The 26,669-nt window shown below is 53.9% G+C and overlaps 3 protein-coding genes and 2 long non-coding RNA genes across 10 annotated transcripts in view; 3 read left to right on the top strand and 2 right to left on the bottom strand.

Annotated features, from left to right (window-relative positions):
- LMAN2L (lectin, mannose binding 2 like) overlaps positions 1–5,387 on the top strand; it is a 6,844-nt gene extending 1,457 nt beyond the window's left edge. Inside the window, exons 3-8 of one of the 3 annotated variants that reach the window (XM_027906629.1) lie at positions 63–175; positions 1,482–1,514; positions 2,154–2,315; positions 2,640–2,754; positions 3,676–3,795; positions 4,080–5,387. In XM_027906629.1, the coding sequence (XP_027762430.1) occupies positions 63–175; positions 1,482–1,514; positions 2,154–2,315; positions 2,640–2,754; positions 3,676–3,795; positions 4,080–4,222 (686 nt within the window). In that variant the 3' untranslated portion in view covers positions 4,223–5,387. Of the gene's footprint in view, positions 1–7; positions 176–1,481; positions 1,515–2,153; positions 2,316–2,639; positions 2,755–3,675; positions 3,796–4,079 lie in introns of those variants that run through there. The other 2 variants (XM_027906630.1, XM_027906628.1) reach the window with 2 other exon arrangements.
- On the bottom strand, positions 270–8,088 carry LOC114069675. Its single transcript, XR_003573811.1, has 3 exons — positions 8,002–8,088; positions 7,631–7,633; positions 270–280 (listed from the first exon to the last, which is right to left on the bottom strand). It is a non-coding gene; the product is annotated as an uncharacterized LOC114069675 (long non-coding RNA).
- On the top strand, positions 6,387–17,462 carry NCAPH (non-SMC condensin I complex subunit H). Its single transcript, XM_027906632.1, has 17 exons — positions 6,387–6,591; positions 6,940–7,024; positions 8,526–8,615; positions 9,512–9,650; positions 10,184–10,302; positions 10,699–10,888; positions 11,418–11,509; positions 11,941–12,152; positions 12,505–12,653; positions 13,149–13,255; positions 13,507–13,629; positions 13,904–14,011; positions 15,045–15,194; positions 15,614–15,730; positions 15,909–15,994; positions 16,226–16,301; positions 16,922–17,462. The coding sequence occupies exons 1-17, from the start codon at positions 6,413–6,415 to the stop codon at positions 17,006–17,008; spliced, it is 2,109 nt and encodes a 702-aa protein (XP_027762433.1). The 5' UTR covers positions 6,387–6,412; the 3' UTR covers positions 17,009–17,462.
- A 2,900-nt stretch (positions 17,463–20,362) lies between these two features.
- ARID5A (AT-rich interaction domain 5A) lies at positions 20,363–25,684 on the top strand. 4 transcript variants are annotated; one of them, XM_027906625.1, is made up of 7 exons: positions 20,363–20,439; positions 22,375–22,463; positions 23,170–23,335; positions 23,417–23,469; positions 23,739–23,836; positions 23,926–24,061; positions 24,287–25,684. In XM_027906625.1, exons 2-7 carry the CDS (start codon positions 22,410–22,412, stop codon positions 25,490–25,492), a joined length of 1,713 nt encoding a protein of 570 aa, XP_027762426.1. In that variant the 5' UTR covers positions 20,363–20,439; positions 22,375–22,409; the 3' UTR covers positions 25,493–25,684. The 4 variants fall into 4 exon arrangements, with proteins under 4 accessions (XP_027762426.1, XP_027762428.1, XP_027762427.1 ...); XM_027906627.1 differs by lacking the exon at positions 20,363–20,439 and adding an exon at positions 21,875–21,944; XM_027906626.1 differs by lacking the exon at positions 20,363–20,439 and adding an exon at positions 21,958–22,054.
- Positions 20,682–21,779, bottom strand: LOC114069674. The gene is made up of 3 exons (XR_003573810.1): positions 21,623–21,779; positions 21,430–21,475; positions 20,682–20,838 (listed from the first exon to the last, which is right to left on the bottom strand). It is a non-coding gene; the product is annotated as an uncharacterized LOC114069674 (long non-coding RNA).
- Positions 25,685–26,669: the final 985 nt, after the last annotated feature.

Raw genomic sequence — 26,669 nt, 5'->3', positions numbered from 1 at the left:
GGTCTTGTCCAAACCAAACCATTCCATCATGATGAAGAACAAACCCTTCATGGCCTTCCCAGCCTCATCCCAAGGTCTCTTCTTTCTCCTAGGACCTGTGTTTGGAAGCAAGGATAATTTCCTGGGCCTAGGAGTGTTTGTGGACACTTATCCAAATGAGGAGAAGCAGCAGGAGGTGAGCAGGGAGGGAGGAATGGGATGGGTTACACCAAGGTTATGGACACAGCTCTTCTTTGGAATCATATACTCAACTCAGCTCCTGCTCTTCCCCCTTCCTCTGCTTTTCTACAGGGGTAGATTTAATTCCTTGTGAGGGAACATGGGAGAAACTGGGGGTGGTTTTGTGGAAAGCTTTTTCCCGAAAAAAGGGATTTTAGGGCAGGAAGAGCTGAGTGATGGAGCCATGTTTGTGCTGGGAATTCTGCTCTTGGGGGCTGAACCAAGAGTAAGGGCTGGAGTAAACCTCGAGTAAGGGTTGAGGAGCATTTTCCTGCTCTCAGTTGCCTTTTGGAAAGGTCTAAAGGGCCTCGTGTTCCTGGTGGTTTTGGGGGTTTAGTGGTGCCATTCCCATGGAAAAGTGAGTGCAGAGGTGGATAAACCCGGGGTCTTCCCACCCTGTTTTAGAATCGTGGAATTCTGGAATGGTTAGGGTTGTAAGGGACTTTAAAGCCCATTCAGTGCCACCCCTGCCATGGGCAGGAACACCTTCCTCTACCCCAGGCTGCTGCAAGCCCCATCCAGCCTGGCCTTGGATGCTGCCAGGGGTCCAGGGTCAGCCACAGCTTCTCTGGGCAACCTGTTGCTGGAAACTTCCATCCCTCCAAACCCAAAGTTGGATCTTTTCTCATTTCCAATTCACCCTAAAAAACAGGTGATACTCTAACTCAGTACTGATATTTTGTGACCTTGGGTAACTCCCAATTTTTACCACAATCCCCAAACCCACTGGCTCTGATACAGGGATCGACTTTGTGCCGGGAAAAGCCTTTCCAAGCTGCTGGGTTAGCGAAGTGTTGGATGTATCCTTGGATTTGCAGGGTGGCAGCTCTGCTTTTATGGGATAAAGTGGCACACAACAGGTCTTAATTAGAGGGAATAACTAGCGGAATGTGAGTGACGTGGAGCAGGAGTCAAACACCAAGAAAAACTGTTTCTGCGGGTTCCCAGCTGTTCAGTCCCACTTTTGCAAGGACAAAAAAAAAAAGGATCTTATTCCCGAGGGAAGCTTGGCTGGGATTCCCTGTGGGGCTGCGGAGGCTCAAGGAGTGACTCCATCTGTGGTCTTGCCCTCTGGTGCTGCTTCCATGCCATATATCCCGGGATTTGGCACTGACCCCTGACCCCCCTCCCTGCTCCCAGTCATGGGAAGGCAGGAGATGCTCCAGGAGGAGGTTTCCCGGCATGTAGGGCCCTGGTGGACTCTGCCCTGTGACCGTGTTGCTCTGTGCTCTCTCTTGCTTTGCGCTCATTCCGGAGGGCAGGCTCAGAAGAGGAGGTACAGCCCGGGAAACCAGGTACTGGCTCCTGCTGTCCCACCTCTCAGGGTTCCTGGGCAAGGAATTCCTTCCCAAGGGCTCCAGGAATCCCTGTGGGAGCAGGGAGGGACTGCATGGAATGTGTGCTTTGTTCAGGATCTCTGGGAGCTGAGGCTGAGCTTCAGGGGTGGGGAGGGGTTGTGGTGGTGTCTTGTGGAGCAGATTTTTTAGGAGTGAAGGAGTTTGGAGCCAGGGATGGAGCAGGGTCATGTTGGTGTCTTGTTGAGCAGATTATTTGGGATGGAGGAGTTTGGGGTTAGGGATGGAGCAGGGTTGTGATGGTGTTGTGTGGAGAAGGTTATTTGGGATGAAGGAATTTGGTTGGGGTGGAGTTCGGGGTCAGGGATGGAGCAGGACCACGCTGGTGATTGTTGAGGCATATTCTTGGGGAGTGAAGGAATTTGGGGTCAGGGTGGAGTGGGATCATGTTGAGGCAGATGGTTGGGGTGGAGTTCGGAGTCGGGGATGGAGCAGCGTAGTCCTGACGTCTTGTGGAGCAGATCCTTGGGGTTGAACAAGTTCAGGTCCAGGGGGCTGCTGCGACTCTTGCCTTTGGAGATGCTCCAGGGTCCAGACTCCCCTGTCAGACACTAAACTCACCCGCTGACCCCCTGGCAGCGGGTGTTCCCCTACATCTCAGCCATGGTGAACAATGGCTCCCTCACCTATGACCACGACCGGGACGGACGCCCCACAGAGCTGGGGGGCTGCACGGCCATGGTGAGGAACCTGCCCCACGACACCTTCCTGGTCATCCGCTATGTCAAGAGGAGGCTCACGGTGAGTGCTGCCCATGATGCCTAAAAACAGCCCTTAAACAAACCCCCCAAAACTCAACTTGTGAGTTTTAGAAGGTAACATTTCCTTTTATTACACAGTCATGATAAAAATTTAATTTATATTAATATAATTTATATTAATTTATTAATTAGATCACTACATTAATATTCAATATATTGCATATGGTATATAATCAAATTCTTGTACAAAGGCACCAACAAACTACACTACAAAACTTATAGGATATAGATTTTAAGGCATCACCCACCCGGGGGGGTACCCCGAGGGCTCCCCATGGGTCTCAGAGAGGTGTTTGTCCCACAGGTATTGATTGACATCGATGGGAAGCACGAGTGGAGGGACTGCATCGACGTGCCGGGTGTGCACCTGCCCCGAGGGTACTACTTTGGGACGTCCTCGGTCACCGGGGACCTGTCAGGTACTGCCGGGGGGATCCAGATGGGATTCCCTAAAGGCTACGGCAGATATGGGGAGCTGCAGGGCCTTATGGAAGCATTTGAGGGCCTTTCCCTGCTTTGGGGAGCTTTCCCTTTGAGGACCCCCGAGCTAGGAGTGGGAGCATTGGTTTGGATCTTGCAGTGACCCCTGAGGGGCCCTCAAGGCTTTGTCCAGGCAGCACTTTCCATTGCCCTTGAGCTGCCTGTGGATCCCTGTCTACTCTCACCTTGGAATGAGTAAAGCCAGGATGAAGATGGAATAAAACCTCCTCCTAGTGCCAAACCAAGCACTAAGCCTGGAATAAAACCCAGCCCTGGTGCTTGGTTATCCTAAGAGCAGGAGCTGCTGACACTGGCAATGCCCTGGGTGCCTCAGGTGTCCCAGCCTGCTCCCTCTGCTCCCTGGCTCCATCCTGAGAGTGTTTTCCTTTGGATTTCCCAGCAATCGCCCACCTGGGAATGGTTTTATGGAGCATTAAACTCTTTGCTTTCCTCACCAATCCCTCCTCAGGGTGCCCCAAGCCTGACCCAGCCCCTGTCCCTCTTCTGGAGGTTTTAAGCCTTCTACCCCACAAAAGCTCATTCCTGGGCCCATTGTTGGCTCCAACAAAATTCCTTTTCCCTCTGAGATCCCTGCCTGGTACCCAGGAATGAAGCATTCCCACCTGCTGACACATTCCTTTGGATTCCCAAGTGGGTTTAATTCCCAGTTTGGGCTGGTTTTTAGTTTTTAAGTTGCTTCAAAGCTTCCTACTGGCAGTGGGTCCCCTTGGGAAGGGAGGACCATCACCTTTGCTCCAAGGATAACATCCCATGGAGTTTTCCATGGCATTCCAGCCCCTGGCCAGAGCTTTGGGAATGGGTGACCCCTCAGGGCACCTCAGTTTTCCCTCTCCTTCCAGACAACCATGACATCATCTCACTGAAGCTGTACCAGCTCACGGTGGAACGAACGCCCGAGGAGGAAAAGCGGGACAGGGAGGTGTTCCTGCCTGTTGTGGACAACCTGAAACTGCCTGGAAGTGAGTGGCAACCTCTGCCTTCACTGTGGGGAAGGTGGGACAAGGAGGGATTTGGGGGAGGAAAAAGGAACTTTGATTTTGGGGGTCTCCACCGTGAGGGCCCATCCACCAGTCTGGGGTGGGAGGGATGTGGGTCGTGTCCCATCCTGAAATTGCACCATGAGTTCCTGGATTGCCCCAGGGTCTCAGGGCCCAAAAGCTTTGGGGAGCTGAATCCCTAGGGGTGTGAGATGGTTTTGGGGTTCTCTGAGGTCTCATAGGGTTTTCCCTCCCTCCTCTCCCAGTGGAAGCACCTCTGGAGCCCATGAGTGGCCTGGCCCTGTTCCTCATTGTATTCTTCTCGCTGGTCGCCCTTGTCTTTGCCATCGTCATCGGCATCATTGTCTACAACAAGTGGCAGGAGCAGAGCCGGAAACATTTCTATTGACCTGGGAAACCCCCAGGATGGCCTATTCCTGGGCTTTGCCAGCCACATCACGACTCCCACCCCTCCCAGACTGGCCTGATGGACAGACCCTAGTGGTGGGGACCCCAAAATCCCAGCGGGAGCAGCCACGGTTCCCTGAAGGCTCCAGAGCTGCTGCATGGATCCCAGTGGGAGTGGATGTGTCATGGAGGGAGAGCTGAGTCCTGAGGGGACTTTGCTGGGAATGGCTCCAGAAGGGGGGGTTCAGGGAGCCCCAGCACAGGGGCTGTGACACTCCAGGAGCCATGGGAGCACGCCAGTCCTCACTGGATTCCTGCTGGAGCCCCTAATCCCGAGCCATGTTAGCGCCAGGAGAGACTTTCCAAGTTCTTCATCCCACTCTGGCTGCTTCCCACGTGGAGACCAGCCTGCTTTGCCTTGCTTGAACCCCCCACTTGCCCCTCTGGGTGCTGAGTTTTGGTGTTTGGAGCTGGATGCTGGTGGTTCTCCAGCAGTTTTCCCAGCGGGATGAGTTGGGAAGCTGCGTGGCTGCAACTTCCTCCCCACATCTCCTGCCCCATTCCCACTGCGTCCTGCATGTCGTATCCTGGCTCTGGGACTTGCTGCATCCTGGAACCTGCCGGGGGGGATTCTCAAGGTTCCAGAATTGATTCCTAAGCCTCTGGAGGTGATTCCTGAGCCAGAGCTCCTGCTGCCTGCAGGGAGTTGGGGTTGTTCCTACCTCAGTGACTGTTTCAGTCAGGGATTTCTCTGGAGGGTCCCTCACCCCTGGACACCCAATTGTCTCCAGAGAGACCCAGGAGAGGGAAATGCCGAATCAATGTGGACTCTGGTTCTGGGAATATGAAGATGGCAGCCCCCTCCTCGCCAGGACCCAGGGGATCCAAGCCCAGCCCCATGGTTTTCCAGGACATTCCCACCCAGGACAGATCCCCGTGGGGGTCTCAGTAGTACCTGGGCCAGGGGAGGACACCCGCGGCTGATGGTTTTTCAAGTGACTGGGGGCAGCGGGAGCTGATTTCCAAGTGCCCAGGGGGGAATTGTGGTGTGGAAGGAGAGTTTTCCTGGTGTGTTGCTTCATTTTTGCCTGATCAGGATGGAATTTTGTGGCCTCTCCCTAGAGCTGGAACTGGTGTCTTGGAATAAACATTGGGGGTGAGTGTGATGTCACCATTGTCCTTGTCACTGCTGAGGCCCCTCTATGTGGCATTTCCCTCCCAAATTATTCCCCTGAGTGCCAGAGTGAGTTGGGAGCTATGTCCTGCTGTATTCTGGTGCCATGGGGCTCCCCAGAGTCATGGAATCACGGAATGGTTTGCGTTGGAAGGGATCTTGGGAGCCCATCCAGTCCCACCCCCTGCCATGGGCAGGGACACCTTCCTCTACCCCAGGCTGCTGCAAGCCCTGTCCAGCCTGGCCTTGGATGCTGCCAGGGGTGCAGAGGCAGCCACAGCTTCTCTGGCAACCTGCACCAGTGTCTCAGCCTCCCGTGAATGCACGAGATGGCTTCATGGGATGGACATCAGGAGGAATTTCTTCCTGGAAAGGGTAGCCAGGCATTGGAAGGGGCTGCCCAGGAGGGTGGTAGAGTCCCCATCCCTGGAGGTGTCCAGGGGACAACTGGAGGTGGCACTCAGTGCTCTGGTCTGGGTGACAAGGTGGGAATCGGTCACAGATTGGACTCGATGATCCCAGGGCTCTTTTCCAACCTCAGAAATTCGGGATTCTGTGATAAGTGGAGCAGGTCTTTCTCCTCCTCCTCCTCCTAGGCGGCCTTTTGCCGGGGCGGGCGGTGCCGGGGCACCACCGCCGTTGAGTGACACCCCTCATACCCCAACCCAGGACCAGGAAATCAGAGTGATCCTACCTGGAGGGCCCACCCAAGGGGTCCCTCAGAGCGCATTCTTCCCCCCCAGCTTCCCCATCCCCGACCGTTATCGCACGCGCGGCGCGCGCCGCCGTTCAAAGCGCGGGGCGGACCACGCGCTGATTGGCCGGCGGGGCGGGGCGGGCCGCGCGCGGATTGGCCCCTGTCAGGCGCCCGCGCGGTGGGGTGGCCGTGGCCACGGCGGTGGGCGGGGCCGGCGCCGCGTTTGATCCCGGTGGTCGCGGTTCGCTCCCGCTGGGACCCGGCTCCGATCCTTGGTTCGATCCCCGATTCGGACCCGCTCCGACCCCGCTCTGAGAGCGATGAGCGCCCGCACTCTGCGCGGCGCCGCCGCAGCCTCACCGGCCCCACGGGCCCTGGGCAACGCCGGCACCCCCGTGCTGGCCGAGTGCCCCGGCAACGACGACGAGCGCGAGAGGCGGCAGCGCCGGCGCTCCAGGGCCGCCGACTCCTCGCTGGATCTCGGCTCCCCCGCGCCCAGGTACGGCTGGTGCTGCCTGACGGGAGGGTGGATCAGCGAGGGGGGCTGGCTCTTCTTCCAGGACCAAGGGCATAGTCTCAAGCTGCGCCAGGGCAGGTTTAGGTTGGACATTAGGAAGAAATTCTTCATAGAGAGAGTGATCAGACATTGGAATGGGCTGCCCAGGGAGGTGGTGGAGTCGCCGTCCCTGGAGGTGTTTATGAGGAGATTGGATGTGGCACTCGGTGCCATGGTCTGGGTGACAAGGTGGTATTGGGTCACAGGTTGGACTTGAAGATCTCAGAGACTTTTTCCAACCTCAGTGATTCTGTGATTCTGAGCCCCGTGACCCCTCTGTGTGTCCTGCAGGCAGGAGGGCTGGCAGCTTCCGCAGTGGAGCAACGCGCAGATCTCAGAGCACTACAACACCTGCATCCGCCTCTCCACGGAAAACGTGAGTCCCAGGGCATCGGAACCGGTCCTTAAATACTCACCCTGGAGGTTAAAACGCCCTGGCTGTGAGGTTGGAGGGGGATTTAAAAGCCTTGAGCCTTGCATAGTTATTCACAAAATCACAGGATGGGTCAGTGGGTCCAACCTTGCTGCTCTAGCAGGGCCTTCCCAGAGCACATGGAACAGAGTTGTGTCCGGGTGGTTCTGGAATATCTCAAATTGCAGTGACATATTAACAGTTTGTCCTAGAAAGACACAAGTCACAGAACCACAAAAATATGGAATGTCTAAGGTTGGAAGGGACCACAGTGGGTCCAGCCTTCCTGCTCAAGCAGGATCATCCACAAAGAACAGGATTGCATCCACATGGTTCTGGAATACCTCAAATTACAGTGCCTTATTAACTGTTCATCCTAGAAAGACACAAGTCACAGGATCACAGTATGGGTGGGTCAGGTTGAAGGGACAACAGTGGGGCACTGGTTCCACTTCCCTGCTCCAGTAGGGCCATCCCAGAGCATATGGAACAGGGTTGTGTCCAGGTGGTTCTGCAATATCCCCAGTGAGGGAGACTCCACACCCTCTCTGGTCAGTGGAGCTCTGGAACAGGCTCCCCAGGGTTTGGTCACAGCCCCCGGGCTGCCAGAGCTCAGGGAGTGTTTGGACAACATGGTGGGATTGTTGATGTGTCTGTGCAGGGCCAGGAGTGGGACCTGATGATCCTTGAGGGTCCCTCCCAGCTCAGGATATTCTTTGGTTCTGTGGGTCTACGAATCAGTGCTTCGTCACTGCACAGCAAAGAAGTTCTTCCTCATGTTCCTGCCCATTCCTCTTGCGCCATTGCTGAGTGCCTCCGAGCAGAGCCTGGTCCATCCTCTGCTCCCTCCCTACAGACACTGGCAGACACTGGGGAGGTCCCCTCTCGGTGTCTCCTCTAGAGGCTGAACAGCCCCAGCTCCCTCAGCCTTTCCTGGTCACAGAGAAGCTCCAGTCCCCTCATCATCTCTGTGGTTCCAGGAGCTCCATGTCCCTTCTGTCCTGAGGAACCCATAGCTGGATACAGCACTCCAGCTGGGCCTCACAGGGCTGAGCAGAGGGGCAGGATCCCTCCCCTGACCCTCTGGCAATGCCTTTCCTGATGCATCCCAGGATCCCAATGGCCTCCCAGGGCTCACTGCTGGTCAGGGACCGCTGGTTGTCCACCAGGACCCTCAGGGTGCCCCCGGCCCCTTTTGGTGCCTGGAGTTGTTCCTCCCCGGGCACAGGACCTGCATTTGCCCTGTTGACTTTCAGAAGGTTCTTCTCTGCCTGTCTCTCCACTCTATTCCTATTCCTCTTCCCTGGGCCAACCATGGCCTTCTTGGTGCCCTCTCATCACTAACACACCTTACAGACCATATCCCCTTGGCCCTGCCCTAAATCCCCCTCCTGAGCTGGGGGTCCAGGCAGGGTTAGGGGTGTCCTTGGCCTGAGAATTGGTCCCAAGGTGTGCTTTGTTCCAGAAAATCACCCCGAGAAACGCCTTTGATTTACATCTCATTGACTACATGCCCAAGATCCTGACACAGAACTCTGAGTTCCCCAGCTTCAAGGTGAGAGGAGTTTATTTCCATCTGGATTTAACCCAGTTAATATCAACCCTCAAATAATGTTCAGATAGCTGAGCCTGTTACTGCCACCAAAAATACCTGGGAGAGGCAGCACATTCACTTGTTGCAGGAGTTTAAGGCTGTGAATAATCCTTTTGTACCACAGAAATTAATGTCTAAATTTTCTCAGTTATGGTCCTTCTAAAGGAAATCTTGCTTAAAAGTAAGATTCGTTAATAATGAGTGTTAAAACCAGGAAAAAAACAAGGCTGGAAAAGAAAGGAAGTCTGATTTTGATCCAGGAATGGTTCAGAATAAGAACTTGCCAAGGAAAAGACAAATTTTAATAGTTGACTAATGCTGTGAGGGAAAACTGGATTCTTGGATGAGGGAATGAATGGCTGAACTTTTGATGTGGCCTCAAGGAACCCCTGAATGAGCTGGTTGCGGTTGATGGGATGAGGAAAGGGTGGGAAAGGGGGGACATGATTTTACTGGGGGATTTTCCACCTTCCAGAGGGGAATCTGTGATCAAAAAAGGAACTTGGCATCTCCTGTTTCTTCATCTCTGGAGTTCATAATCTGAAAAAATAGAATGATACCAATGGGGTGACCCCAAAGAAGGCATGAAGGGGAAGTGGAGGAGAGAGCTTTGATTCTCCCTGTTGCTTAATCTTGGCAACTTTTTAAGCATTTTTCTGTGTGATCCCAAAAGGTGGAGCAAACTATGGGGAAAACACACCCTGGCTCCTGCTGGGGGACCATTAGCTTTTAGAATAAATCCTTTTCCAGCTGTTCACAGTTTTTCTTGTGATGCAGAGCATTCAGGAGCTCAGCCTTGTATCTTCTAGATGAGACTTTTCCCTTTCCAACTGAGAATTCCCTATCCCTGCTGTCAGGTTGCAGCTGGAACGTTGGATGCCTGTGCCAAGATCTACTCTGTGCGTGTGGACACAGTCCATGCAGACACCTACAAAGTCCTTGGGGGCTTAGGCAAGGACTCAGCACCTGCCAAGGGCCTGGACAGCCCAGGGGAAGGTGGGCAATTCCCTCATTTTCCTGTTAAACTGCTCTTTTTCCACCTGGGAACAAAAGGAACCTCAGAGCTCAGGGAATTTTGAAGTGCTTTGGAATTAAATTTTCAAGGTCTGGGAGGTCCCAAATTGGTTTTCCTGGGTGTTTGTTTAGGGAGGGTTGGGATGAAAATCTGAATCTGTTGCTCAGTCCTGAATTCAGTGATTTAGTCCATGGATTTAGATTTGGACACGAACCACAGTTGATCTGATATGAACCAGTAACAATGAAGGGCCTCACGCTTTGCTGTCCTTTGCTTTGAAATAAATGTGCCAAATAAAGTCAATCTGTGGCCAAATAGAGGTGATTTGTGATCCAGTAGAGTCAATAAAAAGCAAAGCAGCATCTAGGCAGTGAAACATTGGTGATTCATGCTAATAAATCCCTGACTGAGCAACTTTATTGTGTGTTTGTTTTACAAATTGAACTCAAAGTTGTTCTATCCCTCCTTGGGGTATTTTAGCATGTTTTTTAAGTGTCATTTGTTCTTCTTTCAGAAGACAGTTCAGCTCCTGAGGCCATCAAGAAAGTTCAGCCAAAGAAAAAACAGGCATTCAAAACCATTGAGCAGAACTTGAGCAACATCAATGTATCAGAGGCCAATCACAGGCATCGGGTGAGTTTTTGGGGGAGGCTGCTAGAGCAGCTGCATGGAAGAGGAACAAGAGTGTCACCTCATCTTCCTCATCTCTGTTTTCCTTCTTGTTCATTCCTCTCTTGGGCTCTGACAGTCATGTACATGTCTGGATTGTGCTGGTACAGCAGAGTTGTGTCCAGTCAGGTCTGAAAGGGAGCTGGGAGGGCTCTTTCCTTACTGAAAAAGATCATGAATTATGGGATGGTTTGGGTGGGAAGGGATCTTAAAGATCAACCAATTCCACCCCCTGCCATGGGTAGGGACACCTTTCACTATCCCAGGTTGCTCCAAACCCTGTCCTACCTGACCTTGGACAATTCCAGGGATGGGGAGGAGATGTTTGGGGCCATTCTCTGCTTCCCTCCATACCTGCAGGTGGATCCCATGTTCCAGAAAGAAGCAGGGTCCTTTGATGAGCGCAGCACTGCTGGGATTTTCCTCACCCGTCTGCACTCCCAGGACTTCCACTGCGAGCTCCAGTTTGAGTCCAGAATTGTCCCTCTCCCTTCCTCGGAGACTCTCTCACTGCCAAACTCAGATCCCGTGGAAATGATGGATTTAAAGTGTGAGTGTTGGGCCCATCCAGACCTTCTCATGCCTTTTATCTCCCAGGTGAGCTCATTTTAGTCTCAGGGGCCATGAGCTGTGCTTTAGTCACTGCTTGGCTGTCCTGGCACACCAGTGCTCTGATCCTGGCCCAGTTGGGAGCAGCTGCTGGAAAACCAGGACCTTTGTAGGTTTTAGATCTTGACCTGTCACCCAGCCTCTGGCACATCTGGCACAGCAGATGTTGGTCTGAGTTTTGCAGGACTTGGAATTAGTGCTCCAGGTTAAGGACTGACCTTTTCAGAGTGTGTTGAGCCTGGATATAGGACCAGCCCCTGCTGCTCTGACAAGATTCCCAGAGTTATGCCCACCCTGGAGTTAGGGTGGGAACTGAAATTTCCCTTATAAATGAGCTCTGCATAGACAAAGAGCTGCCCACATATGTGACTTTAAGATTAATTAATTAAGAAATCATGCCTGGCACTAGTTTTAGCTGCTGATTTTGGATCCTGAGTCTAATCCCTCCCCCTTACCCTCCCTGTCTCCAGCCCTGCTGGCTAAGTGTGTTGAGAAACGTCTCATCTGCTCTTCCCTGGCTGGTTTCCAGTTCACAAAGTGGGATGAGGAGTCCCACGAGGAGGTAGGTTGGATGGCTCTGTGCTGGGTGGGATAACTGGGCCAGGTGGGATACCTGAGTTCTCAGCTCTGAGATACACAGGGGGAGGTTGTGCTGCAGGGCTGCTGATATCCTGCTTTTTCATGGAATCATTGAATCCCAGACTGATTTGAGTTGGAAGGGACCTTAAAGCCCATCCAGTCCCAACCCCTGCCATGGGCAGGGACAACTTTCACTCGCCTAGGTTGCTCCATCCCTGTCCAACCTGGCCTTGGACGCTTCCAGGGATGGGGCAGCCACAGCTTCTCTGGGAATTCTATCCCTGCTCCTCATCACTTTCCCAGGGAAGAATCCCTTTGCAATATTCTGTCTAAATCCACCCTCCTTCAGCTCAAGGCCGTTAAGCTGAAGCTACCTCAGCTTCAAATAGCTCCCTGAGTTCCTTCTTCTCTCAGTCAGTGTTGGCCCTGCTGGATAAATTTAAGAAGAGTGAGCATGTGTTTGACCCCTACGCAGAGGTGGAGAGTGATGGGGAGGGCGGTGCTCCCCCCCTGCCAGAGGATGACTTCCACTCGGATTTCCCTGGGAGCAGAGCAGCAACGAAGCTTGGGGAATTCACAGATAACATCAGCTCCTCTGGAACAATCAGCCAGAACCAGAGCAAGAGGTGAGTGCTCACTGAAAATCCATAGCTTTGCTTTGATGGCAACTCACAACTTTTGTCAGCTCTCTGGGGAATCTTTGTTCCCTGCTTCCTCCTCCAGTTCTGGGTAAATTCAGGAATTTACCTTACAGGAATAACTCTGCCTTCCAAAGGGATCTTTGGCAAATCTAACTCTTTTTTGCAGCAGCCTCACAGATTTAAGACATTGCAACACCTGCAGCTCTGTTTAAAGACCAGGAGTCCTGCCCTGCTGGCACAGGGAATGGGAATGCCTGCCCAGAGCTGCCCTGGGTATTCAATGCCCTCAGGAGTGCCAAAGGAATGGTTTCACTGAGTGCACATGTGCTCTTTCCAGGACTGATGGAACTCGTTTTGGAGAGGGAGACATTGAGACCATGTGCCATCAGCTCTCTGTGAATCCAGGGGAATATTCCTACTTCAGTCCCCGCACTCTGTCCATGTGGGCTGGCCCCCAGCACTGGCGCTTCAAACCCTGCCACACATGTAGGTATTTGGGGACAGCAGCTGCTGCCAGGTCCTGTTCACCCCGGAGATCAGGGAATCATGGAATAAGTTGGGTGGGAAGGGAGCTCAAAGCCTATCCAGTTCCATGGGCAGGGACACCTTCCACCAGACTAGGTTGCTCCAAACCCCATCCAACCTGGCTTTGGACACTTCCAGAGATGGGGCAGCCACAGCTTCTCTAGGAATTCCATCCCAGCTCCTCACAGGGAGGAATTCCCTCCCCATATCCCATCTAAACCCACCCTCCTTCCGCTTAAGGCCATTGAAACTAAATTAGACTTTCTGCTTCCATAAAAAGATGGTGATCCCTGTAAAACATGAAGCTGATAACAACACATTGCTTTCACAAAACAAAGGGTGTTTTGTGAATCCATCCTTGTAGGTGTATGTGTGTGGAGCAGATGTTCAGGTTGAGAGTGAGCTGCTTGTCCTGGCTCTTTCACCAAGCACTGACACTTCCCTTCCTTTCTGCAGCCAATGCCAACTCTGAAAAGGAGACCAGGAAAAGGAATGTGAAGGAAGTGTTTGAGCTGAACTTTGATGAGAATGTTGACTTTGAGGCCTATTTCCATAAGACCAAGGTACCTGCTGAGTTCCTGCCTCTTCCTGCTCTCCATTTTGCTGGATTCTTCCTGGTTTACACCCTCTCAGGTCCACCTAGGTGTCCAGGGTGCGGAATGGAAGCTGCTGGACGCATCAGCTGAACCCATTGTGGAATTCCTCCTTGGAGGCATCCCAGACCTTGCCCCCTTTTAGACAAAGACCTGTATTCAAAGCACTTATTTGTGTGTGAAAAGCTCCTGGCTGATGGTATTTTCCACCCCTTTCCCAGGCATCTGTAACTCTGGCCAAATCCATCCTGGAAAAAGAGAATGTGAGGAGCACCACACTCCCTGAAGACTTCAACTATAACCCTGAGAACTTCCCCCAGCTGTTCCTCAAACCACTTGTTAAGGTAAGAGCCTTCTCTAAAATCCTCTCAGCAATAATTCCAGTCTCAAAACCTCCAAAATTCTTGAAATCCTAGGAGTCTTTTGGAATGCTCCTCAGGGTTGGGGACAGGCCAATGTGTGTCACGGAGCTGACCCACTGTGGATGCCAAGGCTGTTGTAGGGGGTTGCTGGAGGTGTGTGAGGAGGAGAAAGAGCTAGAAGGGGATGAAAGAACATGACACAGGCATTGCTTGGGGAAATATTTAGTATTTTTCCTTCCCTGGTCTGTCCCTGGAGCTCAACAGGACGTCAGAGCCAGTCACCACATTGGAGAACGAAGCTGAGATTGGGGACTATGACTACAACAACCCCAATGACACCTCCAACTTCTGCCCTGCCCTGCAGGTAAGGAGCAAGAAGATCTTTTTTTTCTGTTTGATACATGATAGGAATGATTTAGGGTTAATCCATGTCCAGAATTAATTACTAGTGAAAATTAGGTGGAGCTGCAGGGTCTCGGTGCCTATCCTGTCCCTTCAATGACATCACCTGAACTCTGCCTTCAGTGTTTGCACCTGCTGCAGAAACCCCATTCCAGGCTTTTCCAGGCCCTGAAGTGGGAATAAATTTCATGTCTCACCTCTGCACTGAGCTCTGCACAGGGAGTTTTCCTCCCAGCCCTTCCAAGGTCCATTAGAAGGTGATTTCTCTTAAAGCTTCAGCTTTCTGCCAGGTGGTGGTTGTCATATGTCCTGGCTGGTCCCACTCTGGCAGCAGAGCCCTCATCTTCCTTTTTTCTCCATGTATTATGGAATCCGAAAATGGTTTGGGTGGGAAGAGACCCTAAAGCCCATCCAGTTCCACCCCCTGCCATGGGCAGGGGTACCTTCCTCTACACCAGTTGCTCCAACCTGGCCTTGGACACTGCCAGGGATGGGCAGCCACAGCTGCTCTGGGAATTCCATCCCAACCCCTCCCAGGGAAGAATCCCTTTCCAATATCCCATCTCAACCCACTCCATGTCAGTTTAAGTCCATTAAACCAACAGTTTAAACCCAATTATTTGAGATGCCTCTGGGGTGGTGCTGTTGAGGGTCTGAGACCCCCAGCGCTGCTGATGGGATGAAGCTGGAGCTGCCAGAGATAGGCAAGAACGTGGAATGGTTTGGGTTGGAAGGGACCTTAAAGCTCATCCAGTGCCACCACATGCCAGGGGCAGGGACACCTTCCACTATCCCAGGTTGCTCCAAGCCCTGTCCAACCTGGCCTTGGACACTCCCAGAACGTAGGACAGGTTTTTGATATTCTTCTCCCTAGATTCACCCTTAGAGAGGCTGAATAAGATCCTGTTCTATGGGGACTGTGGGCAGGAATTGCCACCCTGGAGAGGCTCCTCAGGATGTCTCTGTGTGGTGTCACTGCTATGTCTCCTGTCCAGGTCTCAGACAGTGATGATGACAGTGACCCTTCTGCGTTCCTGGCTCAGACAGGGGAGTTCAATCCCCAGGGGCTGCAGCTCAGCAGGGTCCTCAACAGGGAGGATGTCACCACGTACGGGGAGCTGAACCTCATCGCTGAGCCCCAGAAGGTGAGCACTGGGAGGGCAATGGGGGCTGCTCCCAACACTCAGAAATTATTGGATCTCTACAAATTAGAAGTTGTTTAAATTAAAAAATTAAAAGTTAAAATAAGAAGTTTCTTAAAAGATAGAACTAGAATCTAGTTGATTCTGTGACTGTGTCAAAGTTTTATTAAAATTGAAGGTTTCTTAAAAATTAAGTATTTTTTTAATTAAACGTTTCTTGCAAGTTGTCTCGCGTTAGAGGTTTTGAGACAACTTTCCCTGGTGCAGGATCTCCTGGGTTTGCTGCTGGATACTTTATTCCCAGCTGATCCCTCATGTAAGAGGAGGGAATTAAACACCCAAGGCCATTCCCAAGGAAACCATGCCTTGGTTATCCCTGTGATCCCAATGATCTCCACTGACCCTGCCTGTCCTTCCCTCAGATCAATAAAATTGCAATTCAATATGCAAAGAATGCAGAGAAAATGGACATGAGGAGGCTGAAGAAAACCATGTGGCAGCTGTTGACTGATGGGCAGAAGAAAGGGGCAGTGGGAGAGGTGAGTGCAGGAGGAGCTGGATTCCTCAGGAAGGGAATGTCCTAAGGGAATTGTGCAGGTTTATCAGCAATCCCTTTCTTGTTCCCATGGAATGACAGTAAAGACAGACCAAGTGTGACTTGCAGGGGATTTCCTCTGGATTTTGGGGAGCAAAGTTTGTCTGATTTTTGGTGAGTAGGTGGAAGATGCTGAGAAAGAGGAGGACACGTCAGTGGTGGCAGGAGAGAAGAAGCTGAGCGACATCATGAAGGACCTGCGGCACAGGTAGAGACTCTAAACCAGGTTGGACTGAAGGCAGGACAGATTTTAGTTAAGTTTGGGCAAGAACTGCCCCCTCTGTGTCTGTCACAGCCCTTCCCTTGCTCCGGGTTTTCCTGGGGGAGCTGTGGGTTCATCCAGCTCAGCAGCGGAAGAGGAAAGTGGACAAAAGCAGTTCCATGGGGAGGAGCTGATCTCTGGGCTCTGTCTATCCTAATCCTGGTCTCCCTTCCATAGGCTTCCTGCTGACATGGCAACCAACCTGTCCGTGCCCTCAGCCTTCGTGTGCCTCCTGCACTTGGCAAGTGAGAAGGTGAGTGCACACCTGGGGCAGGTCCACTTCCTGAATCAGGATTTCTGGACTTTTCCCATGCCCACAGTGGACACTGATAGGCTGGGAACACCAGCATTCCCAACTGGTTGCTCTCAGTCCTTCCCTGTCCTTGGGTCTGGCAGCACTTTGCTCCTCAGAGTTGTTCCAAGTGTTGGAGTGTTTCAGATTCCCAGTCATGGAATAGAATCCCAGAATTGCTGATGTTGGAAAAGACCTCGAAGATCACAGAGTCCAGTCTTGGACTGATCTCTATCATCCTAACCAGCCCAGAGCACTGAGTGCCACCACCAAGTGAGGTGTTCCTTGGACACCTCCAGGGATGGGGACTCCACCATCTCCCTGGGCAGCCCCTTCCAATGCCTGACAACCTGTTCCATGGAAAAATTTCAACCTGAACCTCCCCTCGCACAGCTTGAGGCCTTGTCCTCCCGTCCCTTGTTCCCTGGAGAAGAGTCCAACCCCAAAGAGCAACAACCCTGGCCATGCTGAGGAGGGGCTGGAGTTGTTCTGAACCTTCATCCTGTGGGATTTTTATGCCTTCAAATTCCAAGGGGAACAGTCTGGCTTTGTCAAACTCAGCTTTCCCTTTGTATTCCCAGAATCTGAATCTGGAGGGAACAGAGGACCTGTCCGATGTCCTGGTGACACCAGACACTAAGCCACATATGGAGCAGCCCTTGGAATGACCTCAGGCCAGAGCTCAGTGTCCCAGCTCTGGACTCTCATCAGTGGCAGATATTTCTCCTGCCAGCTGAGAAATCTCCCTGGTCTCTGCACCTCAGGAACACTTTTAAGTCAGGAATGTCCCACCTGACCACCTGACCTGCATGGATGGTCATGGCTCAGCCTTCCTGGCTCCCGCCACCACTGATCCTTCAGCTTTTCCTGGAAATGGGTAGTGGAGTTCATCTCACTGTGAACCACGAGTGCCTATAGCAACAGGCTTTTCTGTGTGTGTCTCAAAAGGTTCCTCTGTCTGTCTCGAAAGGTTCCTCTGTGTGTCCTTCCCTGTCCGTAATTCTCAGTTTTTTGACTGACTGTTACTGCTGTTTCCAGTTCCTCCCACAGTCCTGTTCACCCCAGGAAAGGATTTACCTTTTACACTGTGTTTAAAGGTAATAAATTGCTCCAGACTGTGCAGATGGCCCTTTGAAGGAGTCTCCATACCAGAAGAGGTTAAAATAACGCAGGAGGGTTGGGGGCAGAAAGGTTGGGGCAGCTTCCTAAAAAATGCAGTCCAGGAGTCATTGGGATCACAGGGTTGGATCACCAGCCTTGACCCCTCCTCCAGTAGCCAAACAATGGGAGCTGGACCAGCCTGGAGATCGTGACCAGGGTCAACCAAGAGCTGAGATCAGGGATGTTTCTGGTGCTGAGGCAGGTCCAGGATCAAGCTGGGAAGTTGGTCTGGAGGTCGTGTTTGAGTCCAGGTCTGCAGGTCAGGCTGGGGTCTGAGTCTGCAGGTCAGGATTAGATCCTTCTCGCCTGGGGGGCAGTAGTGGGGGGGAGGGGCACAGGATGGGAATTTTTAAGGAAAACAGCCACAAACAGGGATGTTATTCCATTTCAACCCCCTTGGGGTGGCATTTTGGGGGTTCTTACCTTAAAGACCTTTCTGAAGGCGCACTTTCCCAGCTCTCCCAGCACCAGCCAGGTCTGCTCAGGGTCCACATCCCTGCAGAAGTGCTGGACCCCCCTCGGTGGCTTCTCCGGGGAGCCAAAAATCTGCCCCACAGAAAAGCTGTGGGGCACCTCCACGCAGAGGGGCGGGGGAATGGGGCTGGAGCTCCTCCACGAGCTCCAGAGCCTCGGCAGCCCCTGCAGCTCTTTGTCCTGCGGGCAGGAAGGGGCTGAGCGGGGCTGCGCAGGATGTGCCATGAGATGGGGATACCAAGATGGAGATGCTTCACTCCATCTGTGTCACATCCCAATCCTTAGCATTTTCAGGATGGAAGGAATTCTGCTCACGTAAAGGTGCTGCCTGCACTGCTGGCACCCCAGGGTGGGTATTTAGGGGTCCCTCTGAGGTCCTTTAAGGTGTTCGTATGAATGCACATCCCCATGGATTTGTGCATCCATGCACATCCAAGGCTGGGATCAGCAGCTCCATGGATGAGCTTTAACAGGTTCTGTGGGTGCTGGGATGCCCCAGAGAGGCTCATCAAGCCTATTTAGTGCCCCAGTAACTAACTCTCCATGGAAAGACACTCACAGTCAGGCTGGGAGTGGGTTGTGTCACCGCCTTGGCAGAGGGTCAGGGTGGCAGCTCCAGCCCCCATGGGCCTCCTCCATGGGGGCACCCAAAGCCTCCCCAGCACCCAAAAGCTGCTCCAGCAGGGCTCAGCTTGAAAGGACTCTCCCAGGGGAGTTTTCCCAGTGATTACGTCAGTTAATCATGGGATAATTAAATCCAGGGAAACATTTTACAGTTCCGTATTCCCAGTTCCACGTGCCAGGCTGAAGCTGGAGCTGCAGTTCCCTGCTAGCACCAAGGGCATCAACCCACAGGGGGACGGTTCATTCCAGCCCCAAAGCCCCCCCAAATCTCCGCAGATAAGGAACCCTCTCCCTGCAGCCAAAGTGATGCTGGTCCTGCCAGAGCTGCCAAATCCAGCACAGACCCAGCAGCTCGGCTTGCAGGTTTGGGCTATTCTCCCCTTCTCCTTTTCCATTTCCTTTTCCTCTACCTCTTCCTTCTCAGTTACCCTTTCCTCCTTCTACTTTTCCTCCTCCTTTTTCTCCTTCTCCTTTTCCATATCATTTTCCATTTCCTTTCCCTCCATCTCCTCCTTTTCCACTTTCTCTCCCTTCATCTCCTTCTTCTTCCTCCATCTCCTTTTCCTTTTAATTTTCTTCCTTCTCCTCTTTTTCCTCTTCCTCCTTCTCCTTTCCCTCCTCTTTAGGGACAACAGCTGGCTCTTTGTTTCCTTCCTGCTGGCTGAGCCCCAACACCTTTCATTGCACAGATGGCTCCTCTCACTCCTGACACCTTCGAACCCCAACAATTCCCCTTTTCCTCCAACACCTCTTCTAGGATTAAATCCTAAAATCCCCCTGGGGGAGATTTCCCTGGAGCTCCTGTTGGAGCGGAGCCCTGAGGGGGCTAGATCCCACTGAGAGGTGCTTGGCTCCCCTTGGGACCCTGAAATATGATGTATTCCTGAAATCCAGTGTAATCCTGAAATCCAATGTATTCCCAAAATCCAGCGTATTCCTGAAATCCAATGTATTGCCAAAATCTAATCCATCCCAGAGCTGAGAGACAGTCCCTGCAGGCTGGGTCCTGATCATGGGGAAACTGAGGCAGGGACACCTCTCAAATCCCCCTCCCCACATCTCTGGACACACCCCCTCCCATTCTGCCCAAATAAAAACCAGAGCTGGGAATAAAAACCTGAGTGGGGTTTCTTTTGATGCTTATTTTACACATTTTTGTTAAATTCTGGTATTTTTACGGAGAGGGCGGTAGCCTTCCTAGATTGTGAGGGTTTAATGTCACCTCGGATCCTTCATCCCCTCCCTGACTCCAAAGAAGAGCACAGGAGCCAAATACTATCCCTCCCCCAATTTCCCCCAGCTTCTGCTTTCTCTGCTTTTTGGCCCAAAATGAGTCACTGGGGGATTTTTTTCTCTCATTTTTCGGGACATTTTCACAAGCCGAAAGGGGAGAGGGATTCTCGGGGGGCTGCAATGGGGCTGAGCATCCCTGGGTGCCCTCCAGCAGCCCCAGCTCGGATTCCCAACGAGGGGACAAGGGACGACATACCTGGAGGTGTCACCCACCCCCTGCGCGGTGCTGAGACCTCCCCCTAGGAAGGGGACCAGACTGGCCACGTCCACGTCCAGTGACCGCGACGCAGCCGCTTCACCAAACCCCGGCTGGCTCCGAGGGGGAGCTTGGGGCTGGAAAGTCCTGCCTAGTCATTCTGGGGGTGGCGCGGGATGAGAACCCCCAAAAGCGCGTCCGTTCCGGTAAGGAAAGAGTCAATGGCCCGCGCGGAGCCGCCTCAGCCTCGCACACGCCACTTCCCCGAGCGGGGCTGACTCATCCCCGCGCTTCGTCCCGCTCCCAATATCGGCTCCCACCGCTCCATGAGCCGCTCGGCCTGAGCCCTCCGTGAGTACGGGGGTCCCGTAGGGGGTGGGGGGGTCCCGGCATCCGCCACGAGCCACGTGTCACCCCGCTCCGCTTCTCCCCATCCCGGCGGGGACCCGCAAACTCGGCTGGGAATCCCAAAATCCCAAACCCCATAGAAGTGGGGTGCGCCCCAACCCTGTGGGGACACCCCAACCTGTGCCGCCCCCCATCTGGGGTCGCCCCCACCTGCCCCATAGACCCTTTTCCATTTTTTTCCAGCCTCTCCCACCGCGCCGGGTGATGTCAGGGGGGTTCTTCTCCCGGTGCCAGCGGGATGGGAAGGGATGACTTTACCTCATTACTCACCCGCCGTCACGACTTGGCTCCGCTCCCGCGCTATTCCCGGCTCAGCCCCGTGCTCCAACAGGGAATTCGGGCCTGGACAGCACAAGTTCGGCTTAATGGGGGGATTTCGGGAAGGAGAGGGAGGCCCCAAAACGCTCCGGAGGTCACAGGGGTTCGGAGTGCGGCGGGATTTGGGATGAGTTTGGCCGTCGCAAAAGTGCCGCCGAACCGCCGTTAATTGTCATTTTAATCACATTAATGAGTAATTAGAGCCACCTCCAACTCCCCAAACTCCCCCTTCAGGTAGATCATAGATGGTTCCCGCCGGCAGGAGATGTTCATCCCCAAATCGGCCGTTTTTCGCCCCCAAACCCCCAACGTCCCCGCCGGCGGTTCCTGCGTGGCCAGAGCAGGGGAAAATCGTGTCTGTGGTGCCACAGACACAGGCCGGGAACTACCGGAATCACGGGGGGCACGAGAGGGGGGACATGTGTGAACATATGTAGGCTTCACCTGTACCTGCACACACACACACACACACACACACACACACAGCGGTGTCCACCAGCATCCACACATCACCTCCACACAGAGGTGTGGCCCCCCACGTGTGTCTCACTTGTAGCTCACCTGCACATGAGGGTGTCCACATGTATGTGCTCACCTGCACACACCTGTATTCACCTGTGCTCACATGCATGTTGGCACTTGTGTGCTCATGTAAACACACCTGGGCACGTGTTCACCCTGGCACATGTGTATGTGCTCATCCGCACATGGGAACACACGTTATGTACCCACCTGCACACACACCCACTTGCACTCAACTGTGCTCACCCGTGCTCATACACACACACATGTTGGCACTTCTATGTACCTGGGTACGTGTGTTCACCCTGCATATGAGGACACACATGTACCACTCACCTGTACTCCTACACATGTTGGCAGCTATGTGCATGTGTAAACACGCCCGGACACGTGTGTTCACCCCGCACACGAGGATACACACGTACGCTCCCAGCCATGGCCGCACACACACTGCCGCTTCCGGACTACAAGTCCCATCACGCCCCTCGCCGGGGACTGGGCCGACCCTCCCGACCGCCCAATAGGCGGAGGGGGCGACTTGGTCCCACCCAATGGGGGCTGAGGGGGCGTATTGGCCCCGCCCCAGTCACGTGGCGAAGGCGCGACGGGTGAGCGCGATCGGGGGCGGTGGGGGGAACACGAGGGGTTCCCTTGGGGGGAGGAGTGGGGGAGTCAGAGGGGAGTTGAGTCCCCCCCGACCGGGCCTCATTTACCCCAGGTTGGCAGCGCCTTTTTTTAACCTTTTTTTACCGTGGGGTTTCCCCCCCTAAAATGGGCACGGGGTACGATTTGGGGGGGTACCGAGGCCTGGATTTGGGGGAGGGGAGGGCCGTCAGGGAGCAGCTTCAGGCCACGAGTGGCCAATTTCGGGTGACGCCGTGACCCGAATTATCCTGATTTCCCCTGAATTTTATGGGAGCAGCAACAATTTGGGGTCTGAACTCCCCTTCCCCCCGCTTTTTTTCCCCCTTTCAGGACCCTTCCTAAAGCAATAATTTGGGGTCTTTCACTCCCCGCACCCTTTTTTTTTCCCCTCAGGACCCTCCTAAACTCAAAGCCAACGACTCCCCCCCATGGAGCAACCAGGGCAACAAGACCCCCAAGAAGCCACCACCAGCCATACCACCGTGAGTTCACCCCGGGATTTTAAGGGGTGTGCTGAACCCTCCCAAATTTGGTGGGGGGACGAGGGCAAGCAGCACTTTGACCATCAGTGAAAGAGAGGATGAGGAAGAGAAGAGTGAAAACCAGACCTAAACCACCATTTTCTAGAGGAAAAATGAGCTGTCCCATATAAGTAATACTTATTATAATTAGTTTTTATCCTGAGGAGAAGACAGTGTTTAGATTTTGTGGCGCTGGATCACCCTCCCTCCTCAGCGACTCTTTCTTCCACCCAAAAAAAAAAAAGCCTCAAAATAGTTGAGCCGTTAAAACCTGGCATCTGTCACAAGAGTTTAAATGAATCGAGAGAAGAATCACCACCAAAAAAAAACCCTAAAAAAGAATCAAAGGCTGGACTTGGGAGCCAAGCAGCTGCTTTGCCCAAAAATAGCAACAAGTTTTATAACTCTGGAAACTGTAGAACAAACAAACGGGGCACATTTTTAGCTGAGAAAGGCGGCGGCGGTGGGAGGGGGGAGGAGGAATTCCTGCCCCTCTGTTTTCCTGGAAGCTGTTCCTCGTGTTTTTGCCTGGATCCAGAGCTTTGACCAACTTGGCTGACAAAAACTAGCCCAGAGTTGCTTAAATCGCTAGGCGGGGGGGGGAGGGGGGAGGGAGCTGCTGCTCAGCCTCAGTTTCCCCAAATTTCCTCCCTCCTGTGTCCCACAGGAGGATCTGGGTCCTGAGGATGGATCTGAGCGGGAGAAGCCGGTGGGGGAAGGGAAGGAGAAGGAGGAGAAGGAGGAGGAGGAGGCTTTTCTGGTCAGTCTCTACAAGTTCATGAAGGATCGACACACCCCCATTGAGAGGATCCCCCACCTTGGCTTCAAGCAGAGTATGGACCCCCCCAAATTCCCTGGGGACAGGGAGACCCCTCGTGTCCCCCTGACCCTCGGCCTCTCCTCTTTATTGCCAGTTAACCTCTGGAAGATCTACAAAGCTGTGGAGAAGCTGGGAGCCTATGAGCTGGTAAGTGGTGTCTGGGGGGGTGCTGGCGTCCAGTGCGTGTCGGTATGTCCCCTGAGTGTGGGAGTGTCCCCTGGGTGCCAAGGTGTCCCCTGGGTGTTCCCTGGGTGCCAGGATGTCCATGGGTTTCAGGATGTCTCCTGGGCATTGAGATGTCACCTGGATGCTGGGATGTTCTATGCACACCATGATGTCCTGTGCACACTGGGCTGTCCCCTGGATGTCATGGCTGTCCCCTGAGCACCTGGTCTCACCCCTACCTCCCCGTGCAGGTGACAGGGCGTCGGCTCTGGAAGAATGTATACGATGAGCTCGGGGGGAGCCCCGGCAGCACTAGCGCTGCCACCTGCACCCGGCGCCATTACGAGAGGTGGGCACACAAGGGGACTTGGTGGGGTGCCTGGGTCTCAGCTCTCCTTCCCAGGGCCAGTTCTCACTGTGTGCCACACCCATCCACAGGCTGGTCCTTCCCTACGTGCGGCACCTCAAGGGGGAGGAGGACAAGCCGCTGCCCCCCAGCAAACCCCGCAAGCAATACAAGGGCTCCAGGGACGACAAGAGCAAGAGGGCCAGGAAGGAGAAGGGCAGGGAGCAGGTGTGTGGCTCCTCTCGAAGTTTTGGGAACAGCTTCAGACCCCCGTGTCCATCCGTCACCCACTGGGGTGCGCAGGGAAGAGCAAGGAGGGATGTGGATCACTGGGAAAAGGGAGTGGAGGGTGATTGGAAAAAGGGAGTGGAAAAGAGGGAATGAAGTTGGGGGGATCCAGGAGCCCATCTCAGGATGCAGCACCCACCTCCCAGTAACCCCCTCTGCCTGCAGATGCGTCTGGACAAGGTGAAACCAGAGGTGACAGCTGGCACAGAGGCTGCCCGGGACATCCCAAAGCAGGGCCGGGTGACCCAGGGATCCATCCCAGCAATGCCACCCCACTGCTCCAGCTTGGCAGTCCTGACCCCCAGCCCCTCGGCAGGGTGTCCCAGCCCCTGCCAGACCCACAGTGAGACCTACAAGTGCCTTTTCTCCAGCTTCTACTCCAAAGGGAACCACCCCATCATGTCCCCGCTAGCCAAGAAGAAGCTACTGGCCCAGGTGAGCGAGGCTGAGTCCCTGCGCTGCCACAAACGCCACTGCCCCGAGGGCCACTGGGCACCAAGTGATGCTACCACCGTCCACGACCTGCCCCAGCCGGCCCCCAAGAGGAGCCCAGAGCCCTTGGGAGCTCAGGATACAGTTCTGAGCATTGGGAATGAGGTGGGACCATCCACCAGCGTATCCCCTGGGGGCACAGACATCCAGGGGTGCCCCCAGGCCGAGAACAAGGGTTCAGCACCTGCCATGTTCACCGGCTACTTCCATGCCTACCGCAGTGAGGGGCTCCCGCCCGGCACCCCCCATCCACTCTGGGGTTACTTGTCCAACCTGAAGGATTTTTTTGAGCCACCTCCCTCCTTCCCGGAGCCGGAGCAGCCCCAAGACCTGCGGAGCAAAGCGTGGGAGAGCTGGGGGGCCACCGTGCAGGCCTGGGTGCCCCCTGGGGCTGGACCCACTGCCAGGGCTGGGCATGACCATGAGGAGGAGGAGGAGGAGGATGACGAGGAGCCCTTTGGCCCCAAATTTGGCGCTGTGTCCCCCTTCTCCACGGAGGTCGAGAGAAGGAACATGGGCTCCAGCCCTCTAGGGAGCCACCACGGGCTGGCCAAGCCCAAGCCCATAGTGGCCAGTCCCAGCTTTGCTGCACTGCACTTCCCACCAAGCTTCAGGAGTCCCCTGGAGCACCTCAAAACTCAGGGCGTGCCCGTCACCCCTGCACTCTCTGACAACCCCTTTGTCATCCCAGCCTTTCTCAGCCCCTTGGTGGTGGGCTCCACACAGCCCCCAGAGCTGTGCAGGCCTCTGGGCACTGGCCCTGGGCACTACCCCAATTCCTACGGGAATTCCCTGCGCCACCGGCCCTACCCATGGCACAGCCACCACTCCTGTGGCTCCCAGCACATGCCAGCTTTCCACCGCCATGCCAAGCTGTAGGAATTCCATCCCAGCCAGCAGCATTCCCCGTGGAGGAGGGAGAGGCCAGGATGCTGCACCAGGAAGTGCTGGGGCCGGACTGTTGCAGGGCTGAGGGGACAATCTGGACTGAGTCATTTTTACTCTTGATCTTGAGCTGTTTGTATCCAACCTTGTTACGGTGGTGATTTAATTACATATCACATGATTCTATATATATATTTTATATACACACACACACCCCTATAAAAGAGGGAGCAAAATGGATGCTGGAGGTTTGTGTTTTGCCAGGGCTGAGCCAGTTGATGGTCATTCTCACCCCTCCTTGCCTGGATTTTTGGAGACTCTCCAGGATCCCCAGCCCATGTAATCTGGGAGGTTAATCACTGCCTCCATCCAGGGCTCCAGAGGGTTTTCAGGGTTTGGGTGTCTGCCTGGAAAATGCTCCAGACCTAGCCAAGCTGGGCCTGGAATAAACCTGCCTGGACGGTCTGAACCTGGTGGTGTTTGTGCTGTCCTGAATTTCTGGGAGTGAGGCAAGGTTTGGGGGGATCCTCACCCTAAACATGGAGCCCCAGGGCTGAGACCTTCCTCCAAAAGGAGATGCTTCTCCACAGCAGTTTTGGGGGAATCAGAGCCGTTCTGTGGAGCAGCCGCCTGTCCAAGTGAGAACCAGCTAAGCATCTTCCAGCTTTTTCTCCAGGTGCTTTTTCCCTCTAGGTGCTTTTTGCTTCCAGGAGCTCCAGCTGAGCTGCTGCAAATGATCCAAAGGCTTTGTCAGAGCTACAGCACTCACATAAGCTGCTCCCCATCTGCAGGGACAGCAGGAAGGGCAGAGGGATGGTGGCACTTCCTTGGCCGTGGAGACTGATGCAGGAGCAAAAAATCGGCTTGGAAGGACCACACTGCTGCATCCGCATGGAAAGGCCAAGTTTTGGGATAGAAATTGGGAGGTAATTGTTCCCAGGCAGCACTGATCACTCCATGATGATGGAGGCTCTTTAGGAAGAGCACCATGGACTCAAGCAGTCCTGGACCCTCCACAGGAGATTTTACACACCCCAGTTTGGAAGCAGGGATGTGGCCACAGGGCTCGAGTTGTCTCACCAAGAGCTGTCACACCTGGGAGTGAGGTCACCAGAGATGCCACATCCCTAAGGATGTCTCAGCCTTAGAAACTCTGGCTTCAGGCCTGGAA

Source organism: Empidonax traillii, unplaced genomic scaffold (assembly GCF_003031625.1).
Source record: "Empidonax traillii isolate 1590-97213 ecotype Southwest subspecies unplaced genomic scaffold, ASM303162v1 scaffold1329:size129758, whole genome shotgun sequence".
Taxonomy (NCBI): Eukaryota; Metazoa; Chordata; class Aves; order Passeriformes; family Tyrannidae; genus Empidonax; species Empidonax traillii.
The sequence above is the reverse complement of the archived record's forward strand: the minus strand, read 5'-3'. Positions and strand labels throughout refer to the sequence as shown.

What these genes read in the sequence shown, in the direction of transcription:
- NCAPH (XM_027906632.1), top strand. Translation starts at nt 6,413, where the DNA reads ATGAGCGCCCGCACTCTGCGCGGCGCCGCCGCAGCCTCACCGGCCCCA. An exon ending in TCCGCCTCTCCACGGAAAAC is followed by an intron (nt 7,025 to 8,525) that starts GTGAGTCCCAGG and finishes GCTTTGTTCCAG; the next exon opens with AAAATCACCCCGAGAAACGC. An exon ending in AGAAAGGGGCAGTGGGAGAG is followed by an intron (nt 15,731 to 15,908) that starts GTGAGTGCAGGA and finishes TTTGGTGAGTAG; the next exon opens with GTGGAAGATGCTGAGAAAGA.
- ARID5A (XM_027906625.1), top strand. Translation starts at nt 22,410, where the DNA reads ATGGAGCAACCAGGGCAACAAGACCCCCAAGAAGCCACCACCAGCCAT. An exon ending in ACCCGGCGCCATTACGAGAG is followed by an intron (nt 23,837 to 23,925) that starts GTGGGCACACAA and finishes ACCCATCCACAG; the next exon opens with GCTGGTCCTTCCCTACGTGC. An exon ending in AGGAGAAGGGCAGGGAGCAG is followed by an intron (nt 24,062 to 24,286) that starts GTGTGTGGCTCC and finishes CTCTGCCTGCAG; the next exon opens with ATGCGTCTGGACAAGGTGAA.